This window comes from Tachysurus fulvidraco, chromosome 4 (assembly GCF_022655615.1).
Source record: "Tachysurus fulvidraco isolate hzauxx_2018 chromosome 4, HZAU_PFXX_2.0, whole genome shotgun sequence".
NCBI classification, from domain to species: domain Eukaryota; kingdom Metazoa; phylum Chordata; class Actinopteri; order Siluriformes; family Bagridae; genus Tachysurus; species Tachysurus fulvidraco.
The window spans coordinates 20,898,820-20,924,267 of NC_062521.1; the positions used below are offsets into that span (position 1 = coordinate 20,898,820).

The 25,448-nt window shown below is 40.9% G+C and overlaps 2 protein-coding genes across 6 annotated transcripts in view; both read left to right on the forward strand.

Moving 5' to 3' along the window:
• Window positions 1-14,635, forward strand: part of ndst2a (N-deacetylase/N-sulfotransferase (heparan glucosaminyl) 2a) — a 106,287-nt gene extending 91,652 nt beyond the window's left edge. For all 5 annotated transcript variants that reach the window (XM_047812378.1, XM_027174901.2, XM_047812380.1 and 2 more), the window contains 12 exons: window positions 4,750-4,837; window positions 4,931-5,085; window positions 8,080-8,265; window positions 9,383-9,511; window positions 9,728-9,910; window positions 10,372-10,468; window positions 10,632-10,755; window positions 10,982-11,156; window positions 11,389-11,559; window positions 12,362-12,471; window positions 12,657-12,759; window positions 13,521-14,635. In XM_047812378.1, the coding sequence (XP_047668334.1) occupies window positions 4,750-4,837; window positions 4,931-5,085; window positions 8,080-8,265; window positions 9,383-9,511; window positions 9,728-9,910; window positions 10,372-10,468; window positions 10,632-10,755; window positions 10,982-11,156; window positions 11,389-11,559; window positions 12,362-12,471; window positions 12,657-12,759; window positions 13,521-13,646 (1,647 nt within the window). In that variant the 3' untranslated portion in view covers window positions 13,647-14,635. The remainder of the gene's footprint in view (window positions 1-4,749; window positions 4,838-4,930; window positions 5,086-8,079; window positions 8,266-9,382; window positions 9,512-9,727; window positions 9,911-10,371; window positions 10,469-10,631; window positions 10,756-10,981; window positions 11,157-11,388; window positions 11,560-12,361; window positions 12,472-12,656; window positions 12,760-13,520) is intronic.
• Window positions 14,636-16,146: 1,511 nt separating this feature from the next.
• si:dkey-174i8.1 (arylsulfatase I) lies at window positions 16,147-22,210 on the forward strand. Its single transcript, XM_027175073.2, has 4 exons — window positions 16,147-16,610; window positions 18,523-18,886; window positions 19,343-19,675; window positions 20,031-22,210. Exons 2-4 carry the CDS (start codon window positions 18,573-18,575, stop codon window positions 21,121-21,123), a joined length of 1,740 nt encoding a protein of 579 aa, XP_027030874.1. The 5' UTR covers window positions 16,147-16,610; window positions 18,523-18,572; the 3' UTR covers window positions 21,124-22,210.
• The last annotated feature ends 3,238 nt before the right edge of the window (window positions 22,211-25,448 follow it).

Below are 25,448 nucleotides of genomic sequence, written 5' to 3' on the forward strand. Positions count from 1 at the left end.
AATCCTCGAGGGAGCTGTCGGCCCTTAACAGCATAACGTGGAGCAGCACTCGAACTTGCCAGCTTTTGTCTTTTATGCTAAGAGAGACATCGCCTGAAGGTTCTCTTCTCAGACAGGTCATTACACCTTCATGCCTTTTAATGAGAAATAATAGGATAATTAATTAGGCATTTACATTGACAACAAGGATGGAGAAGGAGGAGAGAGTTGTTGCTTCAGCAAAAAGGGCTGGCTGCCAGCATGCGAATACCCTTATATCCCCGCTGAGTGGGATGAGAGCTTTCTTGAGTCAATCAGCCAGTTAATTATCCCAATGTCAATTAAGTTTGATCAAGTTGGCAGCACCGTGTTTCATACGTAAGGGATGTTGCATAGTTGCTTAGTTATTACGCTGGCTATGGGGTGTTAATTAATGTTGAGTCTGTCCGATATACTGTATAGAGCTGAATCTGCTGAAAATGCCACATCAATACAGTTGGTGATCAGAGCTGTTATATATCAGGCTGCAGAAGATGATAACAGACTAGATTCAGTTTCACACATTCTCACAAATTTAATGTTGGGTGGAATTTTGCCAAAGTGGTTGTCCCATGTATAAAAGGTTTCAGCATCTGAATCAAATAACGTATCTGCCGATTATGCCGATTGTCTGCAGCGCTACATCTCACAGATGAGTATAACAGCTTTTATAGAAAAAATGTGCATTGTTTGTCAATAGCATGTTGGGTTCGTGTCTTGCAGTTCGGTTGATTCAGGTTCAAATCAGTTCCTCCCTTCAGCTGAACTTTGCTAGGGTGGAACCAGACAAACCAGTCAAAGTGAAAGCAGGTTAATGCCGGATACCTTTTATACTCTTTAATACCTGAAGGTGTAGCGTGTATAAATGAATGGATTAACGTTAATCAAACTTTTGTAAGCGCAGTGTTTGGTGCAGGGTTAAAAGTGTGATTTTGTCGCTTGATTCTCTGGGCTAATCATGCGCCTGTTTGTTTTTTGTGTATTTCCGTGGGAGTGAATGATGACAGTAAGATTAACTGTACTGTATGCTCATATCCAACAAGTACTTCTGCTTATGCCTTTCGCTTATGACCGGTCTGAGGATGTTCAAGAGCAGGACTAGTGCACATTAATATACTGTGTTCATATATTAAATGAATACCAGGATATGGTGCATATACACTCTGCTGTATAGACATGAACATGTATAGAATGGGCAGAGCTTGGAGCTTGGTTATTTATGCTCTTGCTCTAGAGAATAATTACCATGCATTAAAGAGGTGAAAGGGATTAAAGCAAACAATGTTACACCTGTTGTTGGGTTTCATGCTCCATTTCATTAAACTTTGCTGAAGGGAAAAGAGCAATGTGTGCCCTGCCACCTGCTCTGCGCTGAAGGAGTGGGCTGTAATCAGTGCTCGAGCAGTGGAGCAGCATAGCATCCACAAACAAGCCTGTCTAATGGAGGCCTAATCGTGTCTGTTCTCACTGTGTGCTGTTTCAGCAGTGACTCTTAAGTACTAAAGCTTATTTCCACCCACTCGTACACATTGCACACCACACATGGCCCACATGCTGGCTTTTGAGGTCAAATTTTCTTTCCTAAACAAGCGTACTTAATTCATTGTATTGATTCAGAATAGCGTTTTGTGCCGTCTGGAAAAAAATAAACAGTGCAATGAATAAAAAGAAAGAAATAAGTGCATTGGTGTAAAGTGCACTTGAACTGCTGAACTCCAGTGTGGACTCAGGGAGAAGCTGCCAAGTTAAAACTGTAGCGTCTTGCAAGACAAAATCCTAATTTCATTAAGGCATTCCAGCTTCCATTTAGAGTTGAAAAAGGCAGCAAGTTTGAAACTATAATTGATTTTATTATTCTACATGTTAGTCAGTTTTCTCATGTCCATTTCCCGAGTGCTATCCCACTGGATCTAACACTTGCATGGTGCAGGACTGAACTGTGTCCAGCAGAGCATTAAATACAATTAAAACCTGCTATTTCTAGGACATTTTAGAGTTTGTGGTCATCTTGGGCCTGGTCTGAATCCCAAATTCAGAATGCATTCGTGGGAAAATGGTAAAGGATTTTAGCCTTTTGGTCAGTTGTTCGTTTGTAGCATTGGCGAGAGAAACTCATTTCGTTCTTAAGTGGACAGTTACTCCACGAATGTTAATGCGATTAATAGTAAATGGTGGAACGCAGTGCATCAGGGGACTAGTGCTTATGCCTGTGAATGTCTCTCATGTCCTGGGTGCTTTCATAATTATTTGTTACATTATCATATTTATTTTAAGAACCCTGCTCATACTCGTAGGCTTGCACAGTAGTGGCAAAAAAACGAAAACCACAATTACTGATAGCGCATAATGCCTCATCATTTTAAATCTCAAAGATTATACGCCTTGAAATGCATCAATATTTAATTCTCTCGCTGAAGTGCCAAGGACAATTAAAAATGACCTCTAATAACCACTATTAATTTAGCAGTCCTAGTACACCGTGTCAACGAGTACAAGCTTTAGAAGGAGATCCACCAGCCTTTGCTCGTTCCTTCAGCACTTCTGATCACACATGATGATTCTGTTACAGTATAAAGCTAGATGTCCTTGCTGTTTTGATAAAGGATAGCCTCTAAACCCTGGCTTCAGGTTTACTGCTTCTGTTTAATTCATTTACTACTTTTTATGCCATTTTCTTCTTAATCGCACCAAACTGCTGCTTCTACTTTCTGCTCCTTCTGCTTACCCAGTAAGAGTTGTTGTATACATACAGATTGTTAGAAGGCACTTAATCATGTTTAAAATATGCTTCATGCTGCTGTTAATGCTTTAGTCATTTAAGAGATCGCAGCCCGTTTAATAACTTAAGTTTGCGTTTCCGATTCATTACCTTGTTCAATTAAATGTTTTCCAAGCTCTAAATTCTTAACGATCTGACGCACAACTTTGACACAGACGCCTGCACTTTCAGTAAAGTTTGCAATGTAGTTTTTAAAACAAATATATTCAGTGAAGCAATGACTCCCTCTCTCTCTCAACCCCACCCAGTGCTCACTGATTTTTACTTAGAGCTACGGTTGCCACACAAATTGGAGGATTATACAGACACACTGAGCAAACACTTGAGGCAGAGCAAACAGACATGCTCAAGGACACTGTGGCTCTTAAATCATTGTGCAACAAAGGCTCTTATCCTGTCATGCAGCCACGTCTCTCACTCTCGGCATGGCCTGATATGTGATTCCATCGCAGCTCTGTGTGTGTGTGTGTGTGTGAGAGAGAGATTTGTATTGGAGCTCGTAGGTATCACTCCCTGCTGTATTATTTGTGGCAGCTTAATGCTGTTCTTTTCTTATCCTTTGTCTGTCACTTTTCATATTTGAGAACCTTGAAGGCAAAATTGTTTTGAAGTCTCACTGTGTAGCTGTTTGCACTGCAATTGTGCTTTACAGAAGCTTTTGCTGCTTTAGGGAGTCAGTCGATTGACGCAAGACACTCGCTTTTTTCAGTGCATGTGCCTTTTGACCGGCTGCATGTGAACAGAAGAGAAACGTGAATGCAAATCTATATTACATGGCTGTAGATTTCTATAGAAAGTGTTGAAATGCTCATTGTAGCTGCCACTGCCTCAGCTCCACATTGCCATCTATTGGTCACATCTGTTAATCATTTTAAAGGATGCACTTTTTTTTTCTTTTCTTTTTTTTTACCAGGTTTCAGTGCTATCATAAAGAGAGACAGACTGAATTGATAGCCAAGAATATTATGTATGTTTGATTTTTATTGTAATTGTTGATGTTTAGGGGCAGTGGTGCATTATGGACATTAGAGTCAGTGGTGGCTCAGGTGGTTAAGGCTCAGGGAATCGTGGTTCAAGCTCCAGCACTGTCACGTCGCCGCTGTTTGGCCCTTTAGCAAGACCCAGGGGCTCTGTATCATAGCTGCCCCTGCACTCCAACCCCAACCTCCTCATTTGGGATATGTGAGGGAAAGAATTCCACTGTGCTGTAATGTATATGTGGTGATAATAAAGGCTTCAGTGTCCCATTTCATTTAATGTTTTCTCTTATTACCTGGTAGACAGAGTGTTCAGTAGCTACCACAAGGGCCCCACCACCACCATCTATCCTCCAGAATTACAAAAAAAAAAAAACTTTTCTTTCTTTAAAGCGCAAAGATTTTTGACTATAAAACAATGCTGAAGGAAAAAAACCTGACACCAGGCAGTTAGAAACATTTTAGGAACATTTTAATATTAATCATCATTTTAATGTTAATGTTATTAATTTGCTCACTAGCACATCATGCATTTAAAATAAATAGACTTTAATTTTACTAGTTAATTGTTGGTAGATATTTCACTTTTGGTTCATGCTACCTTGGATAAAATGTGGCTTTAGCATATCAGAGTTTTTGTTCAAGTAATTATGACTGCACGGTCTTATAAATGTGCCGCTATTTCCTTTGTATTTCAGTATTATAACTACAGCTTCTAGGCAACAAAATTATGAGACTGGACATGAACATGGTGTAGAAAAAGGGGGTAGCTAATGAATTTATAGTTTGCCGATTTATTGTTTTACGTTTCCATTCAATTAACCCATGAAGGAATAACAGCTATGATATGCTTCAAAAGGTCATGTACTATGTTGCACTACTGTTTTTCATATACTAGATGTGTGTGTGTGTGTGTGTGTGTGTGTGTATTAAGAACAGCTTCAGAACTGCCAATGCACTACTTTTTATCTTTAGGCTCTCCTGAACACACAAACCAAACTACGAACCCTAGTCCCAAACTTTACCTTCAACTTCGGCTTCTCAGGAAAATTCTACCATGCAGGTAATCTTTAAAGACAGCAAGTTAATTGCACTAACTACTGTATATTTCCCCATTCTCAACTATATTATGTGTGTTGTTGTTTTTTTTCTCTAGGGACTGAAGAGGAGGATGAAGGAGACGACATGTTGCTCCAGCACAAAGAGGAGTTTTGGTGGTTTCCTCACATGTGGAGCCACATGCAGCCGCACCTCTTTCACAACGTCAGCGTGTTGTCTGAGCAGATGAGGCTCAACAAACTCTTTGCACAGGTCAGTCTTGACACAGCAACTGGAACCCTCGTACTCTGTGAGACAGGTGAGAAATAAAGGCCGGAGAGGATTAATATGGTCTTGCTGTCATGGTTGAACCAACACCACTATCAGTACTTTATGCTTCATTATAAACTTTAATGCAAGTTGAATTCAGGTGTGTTTTTGTGCCCTGATGCTTAGATTATATGAATACTTTTATCAGATCTTAATGACTGACTGATGACGGTGCGTGCTGTAATCGGAAAATATATAATGGGGTGGTGTGATACTTTGTTACGTTTACATTTACAGCATTCGGCAGACGCCCTTATCCAGACCGACGTAAAAAAGTGCTTTTAGGTCTCTATCATTGAATACATTAACTCCGGTTCACTAGGTTACAGACTTAAGATGCCATGAGCCTAAAACACTGTTCAAAGGTTTTGTTGTTTTTTTGTTTTGTTTTGTATTTAAATACACACATACAACAAACGGGAGAAAGTGCTAGTTCAAGTATTTCATGAATAAGTAGGCCTTCACCCGTCATTTGAAAATAGCCAGTGACTCAGCTGTCCGGACCCCTAGGGGAAGGTCATTCCACCACCTTGGTGCCAGAACAGAAAAGAGTCTTGTTGTATATTTACCTCTTACCCTGAGAGATGATGGGACCAGTCGAGTAGTGCTGGTAGCTCAGAGGGTGCTGATCCATTTTTGGCTTTGTAGGCATCAGTGTCTTGAATCTGATGCGTGCAGCTACTGGAAGCCAGTGGAGGGAGCACAGCAGTGGGTGGTATGTGAGAACTCTGTCAGGTTAAAAACAAGTCGTGCAGCTGCATTTTGGATCATTTGCAGAGGACGAGCTGCGTTCTTAGGTAGACCTGCCAGCAGTGAGTTGCCTGGGTTAACAAAAATGGCCGAATCCTTCTAATGTTGTAGAGAAGGAACCAACATGAGTGTGACACATTAGCAACATGCAAGGAAAAGGACAGTTGAGTGTCCATGGTTACCTGAAAGGTTGCGAGCTGTGGCTGAAGGGGAGATCAGATCGTTATGCAGGGATATTGCAAGATCATGACCTGGGGATGAATCACCTGAGATGATCAGCAGTTCAGTTTTGCTAGGATTGAGCTTTAACTGATGAGCCATCATTCACGATGATATGTCTGCCAGACATGCTGAGAAGCTGTGGTATCTGAGGGCGGGAAGGAGAGGATAAGTTCAGTATCATCAGCATAGCAGTGGTAAGAGAGTGTGAGGAAATAATTCCCCATGTGAGGAAATAACTTCACCAAGAAAGTGAGTATAGTCACTTGGAGAGTGGACCAGTGGATACCAGTGGAGAGACTGCATGGAGCAGATGTCACTCCTCTCCCTGTTACCTGATATGAGCAACCTTCCAGGTAGGAGGCGAATTATTCCCAAGCTGATCCGCAAATTCAAAGACTCCTGAGTCTTGTGGTTGACAGTATCAAACGCTGCTGAAAGGTCAAAGAGGATGAGGACACATAACAGCTTGGCTGATCTAGCAGCATGTAGTTTCTCAGAGACATTCAAAGGTCTGAATGTGCTGCTTTAAAGCCAAACTGGTTGGGATATTGGAGGTTGTTCTGAGAGAGATAGACAGAGAGTTTGTAGACAATGCGTTCAAGAATTTTTGAAAGAAAAGGTAGAAGTGATATCAGTCTGTAGTTACTGATGTCTGATGGATCCAGAAAAGGTTTCTTCAGGATGGGAATAACCCTTACTTTGTTAAATAATGCACTTTTCTATTAGACATTTTTCATGTGTAGTCCATATGAGAAAATGAATCAACCAATCAGATTACGGTGTTGATGATGACTGAACAGATTCGGCAGTGCCCGGCTATGAATATTTTTAGTTACGGTTAGTGCACAAAATGAGAGCTTACCTTAATTCTACAGTACATGCAGATATAGTTCTAATTTATCAAAGCAAATTGATGCAAGGTACCACTGAACATTTTCAGGAATAAATGCCACTTTTTATATTTGGTCAGATGACCCCATATGTCTCACCTTTGTACCCTACTGCTTAATGGTTAAATAGCAACAGAGAAAGAGAAATGACCCACCACGAGCACAACACTTCGATTCATTGTTCATTCAAACCAGGTACAACAAAACCCTCTGATTAAAAATACAGCTACCTGTTTCATCTAATTGGATTGTTTGTTTGCTGCCATTTTGTCATTTTATACAAAAGGAGTAAAATTATGCTTTCATTTTTCAGAAACATGAATAGTTTTGAATTAAGTTGTTTTTTGACACAAAATAAAAAGCAACTTGATTCAAAACTGTTCACGGTGTTAAAACGTAGAAATAAATCCTGAGACTGATATCGCTGTCCTGATTGCCCTCAGCCTACAGTGTTACGAGTGGAATTTGCATTTCCACTTTGTACTTCTGTTTATCTGTAGATTCCTCCATTGCACTTGACATTGTTTATTGTGGCTGCAGACAGGACGGTGAGACTCTCCTGTTGAAATTAAGGCCACCCTGGTGTAATGGTGCTTGTCGGCATGGGATACGGCTCAGAGGCAGACAGTGCAGGAGTGTGCTGTGAATACAAACCAGGCCACCCCTCTGCTCCATAATCCTCCTGTCACATCCCGGCCTTCCACTACACTCTGACACGCTCTCTCGCCACCGCGCTGGTCACCGGAGACGACTAAGCTCCGTCATCAGAGCTTAATGATGCTGCAAACAGGTCTCCTTTGCAAGAGCGTCGACTAGGACGCACTAGCACTCACTGTCCTCGGACAGGGTCGAATGTAGAGAGAAGGGGGAAAAATGTCTTGAACGGATGGTATTAAGTAGTCAGATCAAAATTTGTTACAGTTTGTCATTTCGTTGTGGTTAATTTCTACACCCAGCCTGGAATATATTTCATCAAAGGATCAATATTAAACCCAGCTGTCTTCTTGTCCAAGTCTAAGCAGCTCTGATAAATACAACAAAGCCATGCAAAGTTTTCTTTTTTCTTTTTATTTAGGAGCATGGCATCCCCACAGATATGGGCTATGCCGTATCACCACACCACTCCGGGGTTTACCCTGTACACAGCCAACTCTACGAGGCCTGGAAGAACATTTGGGGGATTCAGGTGACGAGCACAGAGGAGTATCCACACCTGAGACCGGCTCGTCATCGCAGGGGTTTTATACACAACGATATACAGGTGGGATATAGAGATGGGCTACATCCCTGATAACAACCTAAAAATATTGCAGATAATATTTCACCTGAAATCTCTTGGTTATGATTGTAATCAATTACTGAGTAACCGTAGAGCTTACACGTTAAACTAATTGATGAATCGTCTGACGTATTATTTGTCAGTAGCAGCCATTAAGCAGTAAGTCTAGAACAGACTCAAGTCATTTAATCAACTCAAGGTGAGGTAAATCCACCCTGTTCTCTGTTATTATTGGATGGAGAACTTGCACCCGGTTTAGCTCGTGCCCAATTCTTTCTGCCAGCAGGCATGAGAGACTTGTACACGTTGTCAGAAATCACTATATCAGATATGATATTTGCATCTATTTATGATAACAGTTGGCTGCTACAGTAATCATCCTCACAGGTACCTTTCTAGTTGAATGACATTTCTATGCATTGTGGTGCTTAATGCACTTCAAGGTGCTCTTGAAGCCTTTATTTGTCATTTATGTGTCACAGCACACTGAAATTCTTTTCTCCACATATGTGATTTTTATTAAGTTGGGGGTCACACTGCAGATTTTCCCCTGGATTACAAAGACTTAAGTGCCTTTCTCAAGGGTCCAAGAGTGGCAGCTTGGCAGTGCTGGGACTTGAACCCATGACCTGTTCCGTCACCAAGAGCCTTTACCACTATGTGCGCACTATTAATGCACAGAGAAATCAATTGTAGACAGGATTTTACGATAAACTGTGAGAAATAATATAGTAAACTTTTCAGGGAATTCAAATAATATTTTAAATCAGACCACACACAAAAAATGCACTATATAGTGAATAGGAAGCAGTTGTTGTGAGAGGTAAATACAGCTACAGTTAAAGCAATGAAATATTTTTAGTTTTAGTGAAAAATTCAGTGTATCCCCCAACCGTTTGTGATGGATGTTTTGAGGGAACACTTTTCTGAATCTCTTATTGCTCCTATAGCCATTATCAAGATTACACTGCTGTTTTTTTTTTTGTTTTGTTTTTTAATATTTCTGCTCTGCTTGCTCTCTGTGTGTTACTGTGCATTTGTGTCATATCATTAGAGTTCAAGGTTTTCTACAAATGTTTCATTCTGTTGTGCTGTGCAGGTGTTGCCCAGGCAGACATGCGGTCTCTTCACACACACTATCTTTTATAATGAGTACCCTGGTGGCTCTCGCGAACTGGACAAAAGCATCCGTGGAGGAGAGCTCTTCCTTACGGTTCTTCTCAACCCGGTGAGTGCTCTGTGTCTCTGTGTGTGTGTGTGTTTGTGTGTGTGTTTGTGTGTGTGTGTGTGTGTGTGTGTGTGTTTGTGTGTGTGTGTGTGTTCTGCATGTCCATTAAACACACTTAATGAGTACTGCTTTTATTTGTTTCCTGTTGTTTCTAGACCTTGGAGATGTTACACAAAGTTTTTTTTTTACTTTTATCCCCTCTCCATCTCCCCACAGATCAGCATCTTTATGACTCACCTGTCTAACTATGGAAATGACCGCCTGGGCTTGTACACCTTTGAGAGTCTTGTAAAGTTTGTGCAGTGTTGGACCAACTTACGCCTTCAGACTCTGCATCCTCTGGAACTGGCAGAAAAGTACTTCCAGATCTTTCCAGAGGAGAGAGACCCACTGTGGCAGGTGAGCAGTGCACACATTATCAATTGTTAATGCATGTTGCTTTTCTATTATATGAGCTGAAAGTGAGGAGTCTTTTAAAAAAAAAAAAAAACATCTTGTCATCTATAAATGAGTACTATAGCTTTCACAGATATCTGGGGTCGAGGAGCTTAGCACTACAGTGTGACCTTAGCACTGCAGGTTTTATAACTTTTCTTACTAAATCTATCCATAAAACAACTGGGTCATTATTGATGAGCATTTATGAAAAGTGCTGTCTTTATTGTGCAGTAACACAATCGATTTGTTAGTAGTAGTCTGGAAGGTTTGATATAAAAGGCAACTAACTGTTACTATTAAAGTACTAACACAATTGACACGGCCGTTTTAAACCACACTGTTGTTAAATATATCAAACAATCCTAATCTGCTGCTGTTTGTGTTTCATGTGCACTCTTTGTAAAAGATTTTTAATTTTGCAGAACCCCTGTCATGATAAGAGACATAAAGACATCTGGTCTAAAGAGAAGACTTGTGATCAGTTGCCCAAATTTCTTGTTATTGGCCCCCAGAAGACAGGTAAGGAGAATTTAATCGTTATCAGAAATGCTGTTACCTAAAAATGGACCAGTGGATTAGCGGATTGTCTGCATGAGTGTCTCTTTAATTCGTATTACCTTAAGGACTAAGAGAAGAGAGAGAGAGTTGATGTTTCTTTGCAATTGTTGTGTGTCTACCTCAGGAACGACGGCCTTGCACTCTTTCCTGACCCTGCACCCAGCGATCACTAGCAGTTTCCCCAGCCCTGTCACTTTTGAGGAGATCCAGTTTTTCAATGGTCCAAACTACCATAAAGGCATTGACTGGTATTTTATCTGCTTTACATACCTCTATGTATACAAATGGCCAAATGTTGTCCGTGTTTATCCCAGTTCTAACTGTCACTATAGAGTCTGGTGAAATCGGTTAATTTCTGTGGGAAACTCTTGGTGATCAGTTAAAGACAGGATCCTGTGAACATGACAAATGTTTAATACTTCTTGTTTAAAAATGAATCAGTGTTGTAACTGTCTTTGATCACATTTACTGTAGGTACATGGACTTCTTCCCCTTCCCCTCAAACGCAAGCACAGACTTCATGTTTGAGAAAAGCGCTAACTACTTTGACACAGAGGTGGTCCCCAAGAGGGTTGCAGCCTTATTGCCCAGGGCCAAGATCATTGCAGTGCTCATCAACCCAGCTGACAGAGCCTACTCCTGGTACCAGGTACATCCTGCCCTTTCTTTCTCACACACAGACTGTAGATGAGCTGGTAAACAGCCACTCTCAAGTTTTGTGAACTTAAAACGATCAATTATACTGTTTGGCTATGAGGTGTCTTTCATAATGTTGGATTTTTTTTAGGTGTCACGGTGTGGCATCATCCTCATACAGGTTGCTCACAAATGGCATTGTATTATTTAAAGCTTATCTCAAGCTTTTGTTTGTGTGTTTATAGCACCAGCGGGCTCATCAAGACCCATCAGCTATAAACAACACCTTCCATGAGGTGGTGACAGCAAAACCTTCATCTTCTAAAGAGCTCCTGGTGCTGCAGAACCGTAGCCTTAAACCTGGAGAATATGCCTCTCACCTGGAGCGCTGGCTACAGCACTTTCCATCCAAACAGGTGCATTGCCTGGCCTAATTTTGTACACACACACACACAAGCACACACACACAAGCACACACACACAGGCACACATACACACATGACCCGTATTGGTGCCTGCAGTTTGAAAAATAGTCACATATGACATTACTTGATACTGACATTCAGTTGGTTCGAATTAGATCATACACTTTGTTCTTAAGACAAAATGCTTTTGGTTGAATTTTTCTGTTAAGTGAATACAAGTCTTCTATGTAGAGTCATTAAGGCACATACGTGTAAGCCATATATATATGCTTTAACATAATGCATTAGATTTAAATAAATAAATAAGTACTTTAATAATTAAGGGCCGTTTTCAGGAGTATATGCATGACTGGTACTTCATGAGTGCACCCTCTGCTGCCACTCTGTCTTTTATATTTAATGGTGTTAAACCAAATGTCCTAATTTCCTGCTTCAACAGAGCAGTGACAAATATTTATATAGTCTAAATGCTTTGGACATCAAATTGAGAAATCTCCTCTCTTATTTATAATACTTTTATTTGTGGAACACCTCAAAAAGATAATTATGGGGATGTGGTAGCTCACTGATAAAGGTGTTGGACCCCCAATTCCGCAGCTGTATAAATGAGATAAATGTAAGTCGCTGTGGATAAAGGCATCTACAAATAGCCATAAATGTAAATAATACAATATAATCTAATTAGATATGATCTAATTATAACCCAACAGTGGGATACACTTGGACAAACTGTATTTGCAGTTGGTTAATCACAGTGTGACCTGTATCTTTTTTTTTTTTTCCATATCCGCAGCTACATATAGTGGACGGCACTATGCTGCGCACCAATCCGGCCCTGGTGATGGAGGGCATTCAGAGGTTTCTAGGAGTCACCCCTATTTTTAACTACACCCAGGCTCTCACGTAAGTCCCCCATCTTGCTCATCCATACCCTAAATGTGTTTATACTGGAAGCTGAAGCTTACAGAAGAGGTCCATAGTAGCTGTAACAGAAAAGTGGTTTTCTATTAAAATATTGTACCAATATATTGTCATTTTCTTAAAATTCAGAAAGGTTTAATCTCTGTTTGTTCATTATGTATATACAGGTTTGACGAGAGTAAAGGGTTCTGGTGCCAGAGGATAGAGGGAAGTCGTCCTAAGTGTCTGGGGAAGAGCAAAGGCAGGAAATATCCAGAAATGGCTCCTGAGGTACCAACAGTGTGCTGTTTTTTTTTCTAACTGTCTAGCCTTCTGTTCCTCGTCCTCTAAGAACACGGAAGGACACAGAGTGTGAAATCTCCCTGTGAGAGAGAGATAATGGAAGCGATTAAATCAGCCACTAAGGAAAGGTCACACTGTCAAACCCCCTTTTTTTTTTTTAACTGTTTTTAACATTTGTTTTGAATCTGTCAGAATATTGTCTTACTGCATTCTCGCTTGTAATTTGCAGTCGCATGCGCATGAATAATGTGGGGAAAATTTGGGCCACTCGATACGTTTTTACTAAATGCCACTTACAGTTTTAGTGACGGTTCCTGTGACAAACTAAACATACAGCGATGCCTTTAGATCTCTTTTTATTTTTTTCACACATAAGCTGGTAGTCTGTTGGTTATAAACTTTAATAAAAATGCAATGTTACGCTCTTAAAGACACACAAAACACAGGCGCATTTTTTTTAACTTAGAAATCAGACCCTTCATTTAGTTACTAGCTCAAGATCGCTGAGTTTGTACTTTATAATATCCTAGTAAAAGCTGTCACTAGTTTTTACTCTGCTGGTTATGGAATGTTTGTGTGTGTTTGTCAGCGTGTAAGTAATATTATAGTTAAAGCTGCATTTCAGACTTTATGGACAAGGACGATCATCTGTGAGCGATGCTTACCACCTATGGTTCTTAATGCTTTTTTAGGAAATGAAACAGTTTGAATCGTAATGATACATGCTTGTTTTGTGTGTGTTGTGACAGACCCATGCTTTTCTAAAGGAGTATTATCGGGAGCACAATTTGGAGCTACTGCGGCTGATGAACCGCCTCGGTCTGACACTTCCCTCCTGGCTCAGAGAGGACTTACAGAGCAGTAGTTGGAGCTGAGAGAGTCCTGCTGTACACAAATACACTCACTACATAGAAGCCTGCGGTACGACAGAGGCATACACTCAGGGCTGAGTCAGACCTATACTCCTCACAACACTATAGCAGCAGCCACACTATAGTGACTTTAAGCTGCGGCGTGTCATCGTGGCTACAGAAGGGAATATGTGGACTGCCTCAGTTAGCCCATCCTCTCGGAGTGATGGTGACACGTGAGAAGGAATAAGGATGAGGGAGAATGCTGGTGATCCTTCACTCTGTGTTTGCAGCTTTGTTTTTCCTTAATCCTGATCTTTCTCACCAGGAGTTGGGTAAGAAAAAAGTGTGGGTCACGTAAATGAACTCATGAATTATCCATGCTCACACTAGCCTTGCTCATCTCTTCAGAGGAATGATTGTAAAACATTGTACATTTTAAAGTGTTGTATATTTTGGGACTGATGGGATTTTGATGGAATGAACATGATCTCAGCCATGACGTAAGTGTACAGGACAGTGATCGGTTTAAGCAGGGCATGTTAAAAAGCGCCAGTCTGCAGCTCCTCTCTTCTCCTCATATACGGACTATGCACCAAAAGGCGTTTAGAACTTATGCAAGAAGTTGATGTGATGTTTAGTGTCTCATCATAACGTTGACGAAAGATCTGTTTAAAGTGAATTATGAGTTTTCAGCAAATCATCACACATTTTAAACATAAAAAAATAAAAATAAATCTCGATTCCAAATGTACACTTTGTGACCAGTGTGCTTCAGGCAAATGTCAAGACTGTCCTGTTCTGTGTAAGGAGCTCTGAGTGGAGAGAGAGAGAGAGAGAGAGAGAGAGAGAGAAGGGCTGCATTATGAACCTGTGGTATGCCCTGCAAAGATAAGTTACTGTCTACTTTTATTTTTTATTTTGTAAAAAAAAAACAAAAAAAAACAAAAAACTTTTAAAACACCCAACACTGTATCATCTCTAATAAAACTCTTAGAGAAGTTGTAAAAGCATCTGTTTCTTTCCTTTACATTCTAATTTTACTGCATTAACAGAAGAATGATGTGGAAAACCTGTTAGGAAAAGCATTGAATCTCTCTCTCTCTCTCTCTCTCCTCTCTCTCACTCCCCTCCTCTCTCTGTCTTTCTCTCTCTCTCCCCTCCTCTCTCTCTCTCTCTCTCTCTCTCTCTCTCACTTCCCTCCTCTCTCTCTCTCTCTCTCTCTATATATATATATATATATAGATATAGATAGATAGATAACTTTCTATATTTAGCAGGCTTCCTTCTCTCTGTTGTTTCAGTACTAGTTAGTAACAGTACTGTACTAGGTAATTATAAATCAGGCTGTCACTATAGTGTATAACTATGTACCAATAATGTAGCTGTTCATAAATTTTAGCACCCGCTTCCAAGGTGAACTATGATTGCAATAAAATATTGCAAAACCTTTTCAATACTTAACTTTTTTTAATATAGTTTTTACTGTATATATAGGATTCCTCTGGGTTCTCTGGATTCCTCCACCTGCCCAAAAGCATGTCAGTAGGTAGACTGGTAGCTGCATATGTCCTTTGGGTGTTAGTAAATGTGTGAGAATGTGTGTATGGTCCCTGCATCATGTCCAGTGATTAAGGGATAGTCTCCAGATCCACTGTGACCCTGAAAATGAATAAACAACTTAATTCATTTACGTTGAGTATAGAGTTACATGAATAGCTACTGTGTAAAAATACATGTCCAAGAAGACGACTTTTTTTTATTTTTTTTTTTTATAAAAAGCTTAATTTGAGGATACAAATTTCCATGTACTGTCTTCTCTGTCCACATGGTGGCACTGCAGGCTTACATAGTGCTCATGCTGGCACCATGTTTTATGGGTCTGTTTTGTCTCCTGTGAGCTCTTAGGAACGAACAGCACCACTGGAACATTTACTCTTTACTCTGACAAGGAAGCCAATTGATAATGCTTTATTGCTTTTTCACAGAGTTGTCTGGTGAATGAATAATTCCTCCAGCATCTGCTCTGTTCATGTGACTGGGTCTATAACCATTGTTGTGACAGAGATAGATATCTGCTCTTGTGCAGGAGAGAAAAATAAGCAGCCAAGTTATTGCTTCTTGAAATGTAAGCTTCCACTTGGGACGAACGTAACCATTGAGTTCTGTCCTATCTCACCGTGCTGTCCACTTGGTTACATCTTGCTGTCAGATTCCTATTAGATACGTGTTAGCTTGTACTTTACAGGCAAGATGTATACCTACTGTTTTAGAGGGAGCCCCACAGCCGTTAACTTTGCTTTACCTTACAGAAGGCAGATCTCTCTCATTCTTAATCGCTGTCGGCTTCTTTGTTGCACTGCTTGGTTGTATGATAGGTTTGCTGCTCAGTAGAAGAGAAGTGAATTACCTTTACAGCATTTAGCAGACACTCTTATCCAGAGTGACTTTTTTTTTGTATTTCATTTTATACACCTGAGCAATTGAGGGTTAAGGGCCTTGCTCAGGGGCCCTGCAGTGGCAACTTGGTGGACCTGGGATTCGAACCAATGACCTTCCGATCAGTAGCCGAACACCTTAACCACTGAGCTACCACATCCCCACAGCCGTTAACTTTGCTTTACCTTACAGAAGACAGATCTCTCTCATTCTTAATCGCTGTCGGCTTCTGTGAAGCCTAATTCAGACAGCCTTCCCTTACAATGCTTAATGTGAAAGTGTTCATGTTTGTGTTTTCTCTCCGTCTCCCTTCCTCTGCTTATTTACTTTGCAATCCTCTTCTCATTCTGTTCCTCTTCCATTTTCTTTGGCAGCTTTGGAATGGCTGGTTGAGTTTGCCATCTACTTTAGGCTAATGTAGGAAATGGACTTGTTTTTTTTTTTGTTCCATCGATTTCCTCTTTCGACACCGCGAGGGAAAGCCAAGGTGCGGTCGATAGCCTCTCTGATGGCCTCTCACACGCCGGATGTGCTGCACTCCTCTAACAGGTGAAGTTTCATGTTTCACACTTTTTGTCCCAGAGTTTGGATTTGCAGCCTTTAAACTCATTATCAATAAAATTGTAGCAATAATCCACGGTTATGGCCGTTTAGTGCCGCTGAAACGTGTATTTCAGCCATCACCGGCCACGTAACTGTGTTACATCTTCTGATGATTTATGATGTTTAGCTTCTGCTGTCACTGGTTCTCTTATACAGCAGAGGTCTGTAAAGTTCATCAGTTTCAGCTCTTGTTTTGTCTCAGTGAGTTTTATTGTGCTGCAGATCATTTCTGCCATCTTTAGCTAAAGGGAGAAGCATTTATTTATTTATTTATTTAGAACAGTGTCAGCTATTGCTTCGAATTATGAAAGCAGTTTTGTACTGAAAATTATTGAATGCTGCACAGAAAAACTACTGCAACCCTGCTGTCTAAATCGCCTGTGCTGTCAGGTCCAGTAAGGGGGAATAAAGATGAACACAGACGTATTGAGGTTACAGATCCTCAATTGCAGCTTTATAAAACAAATCTGCCAATATAATACCAGCAGCATAATGGCATATGGAGAAATAAGGCTACTAGTGAAAGAGAATTTCTTGCTGCATCATTTTAAAAAGAGTCACTATGAATTTTCCAAACCACATTTGAATGTTCCTTTCTTTGTTTCTCAATCCAGGGAGTTTCCTTCATGCATTAAAAGACCAGTGTTCCTAATCTCTTTGTGATTACTTCGGATTGTTAAAACCTTACACATTTTTGCATCATTTTTTGAATTAACCATGCAACCAGTATAATATCAGAAAATAAATCCAATAAGTGCCAGTTCTGTAGCCAGAAACACCTTGTTGATTAGAGGGAATGGTTGAAGTATGGCCAGACTGGATCTAGCTGACAGGAAGGCTACAGTATCTCAAATAACCACTCTTTCCAAAATTAGTGAGCAGAAAGGCATCGGCAAATGGGCTACAACTACAACATCAAGTTCTGCTTCCGTCAGTTAAAACCAGGAATCTGAGCCTACAGTTGGCACAGCTTTAAAGAAGTCCTGTGTTTTTCTCCAAACTGTCCAGCTTTGATTAGCCATTTTTGTGCCCATTAACCCTCAACTGCACAGCTGTCTGCTTGGCTTGTAATTCGGATATAGCACTTTATAGCAATCTGTAGTCCCTGTCTTTTACAGTCCTCTAGGACACTATTCCTGGACCCATTTCTTCACTTTAGTCTTGGTTTGTTTTTTAAATGATCTTTTCAAGAAAATGGTTGAGAACAATAGACATTTCCCAGGACTTTGACTTTATGCGTGTTGGCTAGAGATACAGAAGCTTGATGTTCCCCTCTACATTAACAGTGTGCAAAAGACTAAATATCTTGCATAATGGATAAAATTGTTTTTTAAGCTGAAACCTTTCAGCTGATCCATACCACAGTAGATGTCTAGATTGATGTGTGTGTTCACTGAATATTGCATAACCCCTGTCTGGGGTTTGTTCGGTGTACAATGCATCTATTCAATATGGCCACCTGCGAAAGTGAGAACATAGGAGGTTGGGAAACAGTAGCTTTGTTTGTCTCGTACCTGTAGCATGTATATGTTGCCTCTACAAATTATTAATTGTATGTGTGTGTGTGTGTGTGTACCCAAGTCTGGTTGTTTGCCCTGTTCCTGTTTGCCCTCTGTCGAGGCGCCTGGTGTGTGTGAGGAATGTAACAGGCTGCTGTTAGGAAAAGCTGTTAGTTTTGGAGTTCTGTAAGCATTGATTCAGTTAGTCAGTGTCGATTTTGCTTCATTCGGATAGTGTTAGAGAGACAAATCTGCTTTGGGAATTATGGGCTTTTATTGCTCACTTGGGACATTAGTTTGGACATCCTCAGATGTTGTGACCAGATAGAATCTGATTTCATTGCGTCTTTTTCTGTCAGGTGGAAAGGTATTCTAACCACTTTGGCGCAGAAGTAGACGAGATTGTGTGATGGATATGACCGTGGTCTGGAACTCGGGTTTGCCCGCTTTCTGGGTGACATTCAGCTGCCTCTCATGCCTGAGGCTGGCACTGCCACTCTATGCAGAGCTCCATACCTCCCCAAAAGCACCTGCCACGGTTAAAGTCCCTCCACATATCATCTTTGTGATGGTGGACGATCAGGGCTACAGTGATGTGGGCTACCATGGCTCGGATATCCACACACCGGTACTGGACCAGCTGGCTGCTGAAGGGGTGAAGCTGGAGAACTACTATGTCCAGCCAATCTGCTCACCCTCTCGTAGCCAGCTCATGACCGGAAGGTGAGTACAGTCCTGCCTATACAACCTGCCTCCATTTAGTTATTAGTAAAATCACTGCATAAATGTCATTAGATCTGCATTTTATGGATTGGAGTCCTATTCTGTATATTTTCATACAGAAAATATTCATATTTTCATTTGTCTTACCGCAGGGGTTGATGTATGAGGTGCTTTGATTCATTATTTGATTTGTTTACAAAAAAATGCCAGAATAAACAAAACAATTACAGCTTCAGGGACAATATTAAGTTACCATAAATCAGCAGGAACCCCCTCTCATTTCAAGTGATGTGCATATACATATATATATATATATATGTGTGTGTGTGTGTGTATATATATATATATATATATATATATATATATATGTGTGTGTGTGTGTGTGTGTGTGTATATATATATATATATATGTGTGTGTTCTCTAGTCTCACTAAAACACTTCCTTGAATGTGGCAGGTATCAAATTCACACGGGCCTTCAGCACTCCATCATCCGCTCACGTCAGCCCGTTTGTCTGCCCCTCGACATGCCCACACTGCCTGAAAGGCTGCGTCAGGCTGGCTACAGCACCCACATGGTAGGAAAGTGGCACCTGGGCTTCTGCCGGCCTGAATGTCTGCCCACTAGCCGAGGCTTTCAGAGCTTTCTGGGTTCACTGACTGGTAGTGGAGACCATTTTAATTTCCAGAGCTGTGACGGAGCAGAGACGTGTGGCTTTGACCTGCACGATGGAGAACGACCTGCCTGGGAGTTGAGTGGGAACTACTCCACATGGCTGTATGCACAGCGGTGAGGATAAGCACTTTATCTGGTTTGCTTGTAGTATTATCTTGGAATAGAAATTCTTAGCGACTGGACTTGCATTATACTTTTTAAGATGAACCTAAGTCTTGAAGTCTATTTGGATTTTGGAATACACGTATCACAAACAACACTATACTATACTATAATAATCCTGCAAGAAAAACACATCTCAAATAGCCATTGTTCTTTCTTTGCAATATATTTTTCTACTTGTATAATCTGCTAATGGGAAAACTGAGTGTACAAGACTCCCCAGATAATCGTATTATTGATAATTGTATTATTGAGTTCATATATTCAATTATTTATTTAACCAGTGGCTAAATTGAACACTTTTCAGGGTGAAAAAAATCTTGAGGACACATGACCGACGAAAGCCTCTGTTCCTGTACGTGGCACTTCAGGCTGTTCACACTCCCTTACAAGCTCCTGCTCATCTCCTCCAGCGTTATGCTTCTCTTGGGAATTCGCCACGGCGCCATTATGCCGCCATGCTGAGTGGTGTGGATGAGGCTGTGGGTGAGATTGTGGCAGAGATGCGTAATCGAGGCTACTACCACAACTCCGTACTCATCTACTCTTCAGATAATGGAGGCCAGCCTCTGTCAGGCGGCTGCAACTGGCCCCTGCGTGGAGGAAAAGGTTCCTACTGGGAAGGAGGAGTACGAGCAGTGGGCTTCGTTCACAGCCCTCTGCTGAAGATGAAGAGTAAGATCAGTCGTGCGTTAATACATGTCTCAGATTGGTACCCATCATTGCTGTATCTGGCAGGAACTCCGGAGCCAGATCCTCAACGCTTAGATGGGTGTAATGTGTGGGGGGCCATCAGTCAGGGTCTACCTTGCCCTCGTACTGAAATCCTGTTTAACATCGACCCTGTTTCACGGCGTCATGGAGAGAACGCTAGCAGGCTGTTGTTAGAAAACGGCTTTGGGATCTGGGACACTGGAGTGCGTGCAGCAATCCGAGTGGGTGACTGGAAGCTCCTGACAGGCAATGTGGGAAATGGAGACTGGTTCCCCCCACAGATCCTGCCTGGAGCCCCACAGCAGTGGCAGGACATGGAGAAGAGACAGGATCAGCGTGGGAAGTCCGTGTGGCTCTTCAACATCAGCGCTGACCCGTTTGAGAGGCGCGATCTGACACAAGCTAGGCCTGAGGTGGTCAAGCTTCTGCTCTCGAGGATTGCAGAGTATAACCGCACTGCCGTTCCTCCGAGAAACCCTCCAGACGATCCATTGGCTGACCCCCAACTCCATGGAGGAGTGTGGATGCCATGGCTAGCAAAGAAAGAAAGCGAGGGTGCTGACAGATTAGGAGGGGCAAATAAACGCAATTGGAAGCTTAGATTCAAAACCTGCAAAGTGTGCAAACTGAGAGCTCTGTTTAGAAAGGTGGGAACACGCCTACAAAGAGCGGCTTTCTACTTTTAGGCAAACATTTTCCAAGCTGGCACTTGGCTCTTGCTTGGCCACTTGTTTTTCCAGTCACTGATGAAGGGCTGTGTCTGTCTGTCTGTGTGTACCTAGATCACATGGATGTGTAAGAGTTTTTTCATGGCTTGATGCTTCATCCTCCTGCTGCTGTACCTCAGATCTAACATTATAATACCTGAAACTTGTACATTTTATAAAAGCTAGACATGACATAAGCAGGCTATAAGAATGCTTTTTTTTTCTTTTGTGATGATGTGATTGACTTAACCACCTTGGCTTCGGTTCATTACGTTAGTGGTTTGTACCGTTATAGTGATGAAGAAGGAAGCAATCCTGCCTTGAGCTAAGACTTGGGTTGAAGTGCACATTAACCTCATTGGTCCAGTACAAGCTTCTCATCACACAATTGATTACTGGAGGCTCCATCGTTGTTTTGTTGTTGTTTTTTTTCTTCTGAAAAGCAATTTTTCCAATTAAAGTCTTGCTTTTTTAATTAATAATAGAGTGCTATTATTGTAGAAGCATTTCCTCAGGAGAAGAAATAAACAGTTAGTAGAATGTTTGGAGAGAGAAAGTCCAAAAACATCAGAAGTCTTCTAAAGTTTTCTCTCCCACACTTTACATGCCTCGGCACTCAGCACTCCTCCTCACGCCTCTCTAATTCACCCTCCTTTTCTTTTGCTGTCTCTGACTGTAGGCTGATAAAGCCTACCTTAGCAGGAATAATGTCGAACCTATTGACTTTTTCTCCACTAACATCACCTTTTTCTTTTGGTTATGTGAGTAGATTGGGTCAGAAAAAGAGATATGAGCTGTGCTCTGTTACACAACAGAGAAAGAAGAGGAGGAGGATGGTGAAGATCTGCCTGGCTGAGATGCTGCATGGCTACATATAAAACAGTTGAGCTTATGCTTCTCTTTATATGGAAATCATGAAGCATTTTTATGCAGTTTATGTCCATGTCATTGTATTTAAGCATTGCATCTGCTGGTATATATTATACATCTGGTTCTAGGAATTTCTGGGAACAACATAAATGTAGTTTAAATAACAAGGTAAATTGAAACCAGGCTCTCTCTCTCCTCTCTCAAAATTCCAAAATGAAAAATAAGAGAAGAGCGGGAGAGAGAGAAAAAAAAAAAGAAAAGACAGAGAACAAAAAAAAGAAGAGAAAGAAGAGATATATAGACAGGAGAGAGCTAGGCTCTCAACACAACAACATCCTCCCACCTCACCACACAACTTCCTCTCTCTCTCCCACTCCCCTCCTCTCTCTCTCCCACACTCCCCTCCTCTCTCTCTCTCTCTCTCTCTCCCACACTCCCCTCCTCTCTCTCTCTCTCTCTCTCTCTCTCTCTCTCCCTCTCTACACTTCATTTCGTGACTTGGTTCCTAAATGCACATACCTGTAAGAGGTCATGTGTGTGATGGGAAGCTTCTGACTGCATCCTGTGTGGACATGGTGTTAAAGCGATCCTGCACGAACAAGCCCACGTCATGGTGCTGTAACCTGTGCAGCTGGCCTGTCTCTAGGCCGTCACCTTCTCTGACCTCATCACGGGTTCCTTATTAAATCCGATCAGTCATGCAGCAACGACGTAGAACTTTCACCCCAGAGTCTGGCGTTTTTTTCATCTGGACTGGGATTATGATCCCCAAAATGAGGGGAAGAATAACAATATGATTACTGGAAATACATGGGTGAAGACATTTTTAAAAACTATATAATATTCAATGCATCAATAATCATCAGTCCAACCATGCTTTTGTTTGTTTGTTTGTTTGTTAAATAAAATATCGTTCTTTCCAAATAAATATTTTTAAATTGCACATTCTTTCAGAATTGTGGTAAAGCTGACCATGCTAAAAGATTCTGAAAGAAATGTCCAAACATTTCAAATGCCAAGGAAAAAATAAGAATATATTATTAAATGATTCTAACATTTAGATGTACTGCAGCCTATTGTTAACCGTTTATTGTAGACAATTGTAATACATAGAAAATGAGCAGATCTGCTAAGTATAGCATATGAGTGATACGATACACATTTTCCACTCAAACACTAATTTCTTTGTTCAAACAAAATGGACATTTACTCATTACAACTAGTTATGTTAATGACACTTCTGAGTGTAATACATACAAATTGTCATTTAAAAAACGAAATCAATTTTTCCTCAGTCCCCAGGACCTATTTGTTGTCTGTAACCATGTCCTCTTTCCTTGGGGATTTCATGCAAAATATCCCTTTGTCATCTGTTATCATAGGGGCACAAAGAATTTCACCACAAAAGACAGATGGTTGCTCTCCTGGGCAAATCTGGTATTGGGTTATTCTCAGGTCCTAATGTGTCTCCTGTTTTATTCATATACATTTGTTCTAGTATTAACTGTAAAAACAAACACCACAAAATCATTGAGCATCTCAGTCTCTGAATTTGATCCGCTTGATGATCCGGGTCCGTATTCGTGAACGTTTTTACTGCAAAGAGTTACTCCTAGTTATAAAATTCTTAGAAATGTGGGGTTTCCAATTACAATTAAAGAGAAGATACTAGGATAGATAAAAGTTATTCACAAAGAATCTTGACCCTTAAAAGAGCTCATAAGGTCAAAAAGTGTTAGGAGAAGGGAGAAGGACTTTTAAGAGGCTTCAGAGTTTCTTTAGCGGAGAAGAAAATGGCCGAAAGTTGAAGAGGGAGAAGAAATGTATTTCAAACAATATTTAATAATGATAGTAAGTTAATAAGGTATAAGGATATATTAGAGATATTAGAGATAACATCTCCGACACAAGTTTGAGCACCTTGGGAGAATTTACAAGATGTGGACCATTTTATTTCTTATAGAACTCAAGGTAATATGTAAGGCATAACAGAATTGCACAATCATCAAACAAAACATAGCTAAAAAAACAAGGAAATAATCCCTGTTCAAAGTTTGCATACTGTGTTGGAGATGTTTTCATCTGCATTACATTTATAACATACAGATGTTAGCGCATCTATAGTATGTACAGTATCGGTCACAAACCTAATGCCTGCACGATGCTGACAACGTGACAAAGTAAAGGCTTTTAATAGACCTTTTTTATTGAACAACCAATCACAGTCTTCAAAGGAATGAAAGTGACGTGACATACGGCTAAGTACAGTGCACACACACACAGCAGTGAACACACACCCGGAGCAGTGGGCAGCCATTTATGCTGCGGCGCCCGTGGCACAGTTGGGGGGTTCGGTGCCTTACACAAGGGCACCTCAGTCGTGGCCGGCCCGAGACTCGAACCCACGACCTTAGGGTTAGGAGTCAAACTCTCTAATCTAACCATTAGGCCATGACTGAATGTGTCATACCTAGCACCGGGGTCGGCCCAGCCTCCACTGTAAGATAAAATTTGTTGTATTTTGCTTGCTGAGATTGCTCTGAGGTGTCTGTCTGTCACTCTTAAGCTAAGAATCCTGGTTAAACGTTTTTAAGTCAAGTTAGGAGCTCTCTGAGATCGATCATTAAAATCTTGACAAATACAGGCTCTGGTCTTGTAGATGCAAGTCTGCTTGCACAAACTTAAGAATTTAAAGGATTGTGAAATTCTACATGGAGGAAGCACTTCAGAGTGTGATTAGTGTATTTTATTTTATTTTTTTGTAAGTGGCTTGTAATTGCATTACTATCCTACTTCCCTGAAAGCCACTGGTGATGTTATGAGAAGAGCATTTGCTTCACTCTGCATCGTGAATGAGCTTCATCAGTTGAATAGCAGCTTGAACCTCCTGACATCATCCCACTTCTCACTTCCTGTCCTCGACTTCTTCTCTCCAACGCTGTTCTGTTCTCCTTACTGTATATCTGGATCTTTCACAATCCAATCCAAACCACTGCACAGTTCATCTATCTACTTGCTGCTCACATCATATCAAGTGTATTCTCCAGTCAACTTATTAAATAACTCAGACTGATTGAGCACGGGTCGGATGTTAGGCAGGAAATCAAACTCGGTAATGAGATGCTTCGTGTGAAACGTGTTGGATTGCACTCCTACAGGTCAGTCCACAGAGACAGAGCATTCTGTACTTCCAACAGCATGAATCATCCTGGAATGTTTGTAGAATTTGGCACTTGTTCTGACTAGCCACTCTTAATGCATTACTCTGAAAGCATTGTGTGCACAATGAGAACTTAAAAAGCAGCTGCTGAGAGTGGCATTTGCTTTACCTGGAAAAACAATGCAACACCAACAATACAATATACTAAATAACAGGTAGAACATGGTTTTAAGCCACCATAAACACCAGCTAAAGACATTTTCAAGTCAACTTT

Excerpts from the sequence above, each read along its gene's own strand:
- si:dkey-174i8.1 (XM_027175073.2), top strand. The coding sequence starts at position 18,573 with ATGGATATGACCGTGGTCTGGAACTCGGGTTTGCCCGCTTTCTGGGTG. Across the intron at positions 18,887-19,342 it reads AGCCAGCTCATGACCGGAAG|GTATCAAATTCACACGGGCC; the intron begins GTGAGTACAGTC and ends TGAATGTGGCAG. Across the intron at positions 19,676-20,030 it reads ACATGGCTGTATGCACAGCG|GGTGAAAAAAATCTTGAGGA; the intron begins GTGAGGATAAGC and ends AACACTTTTCAG.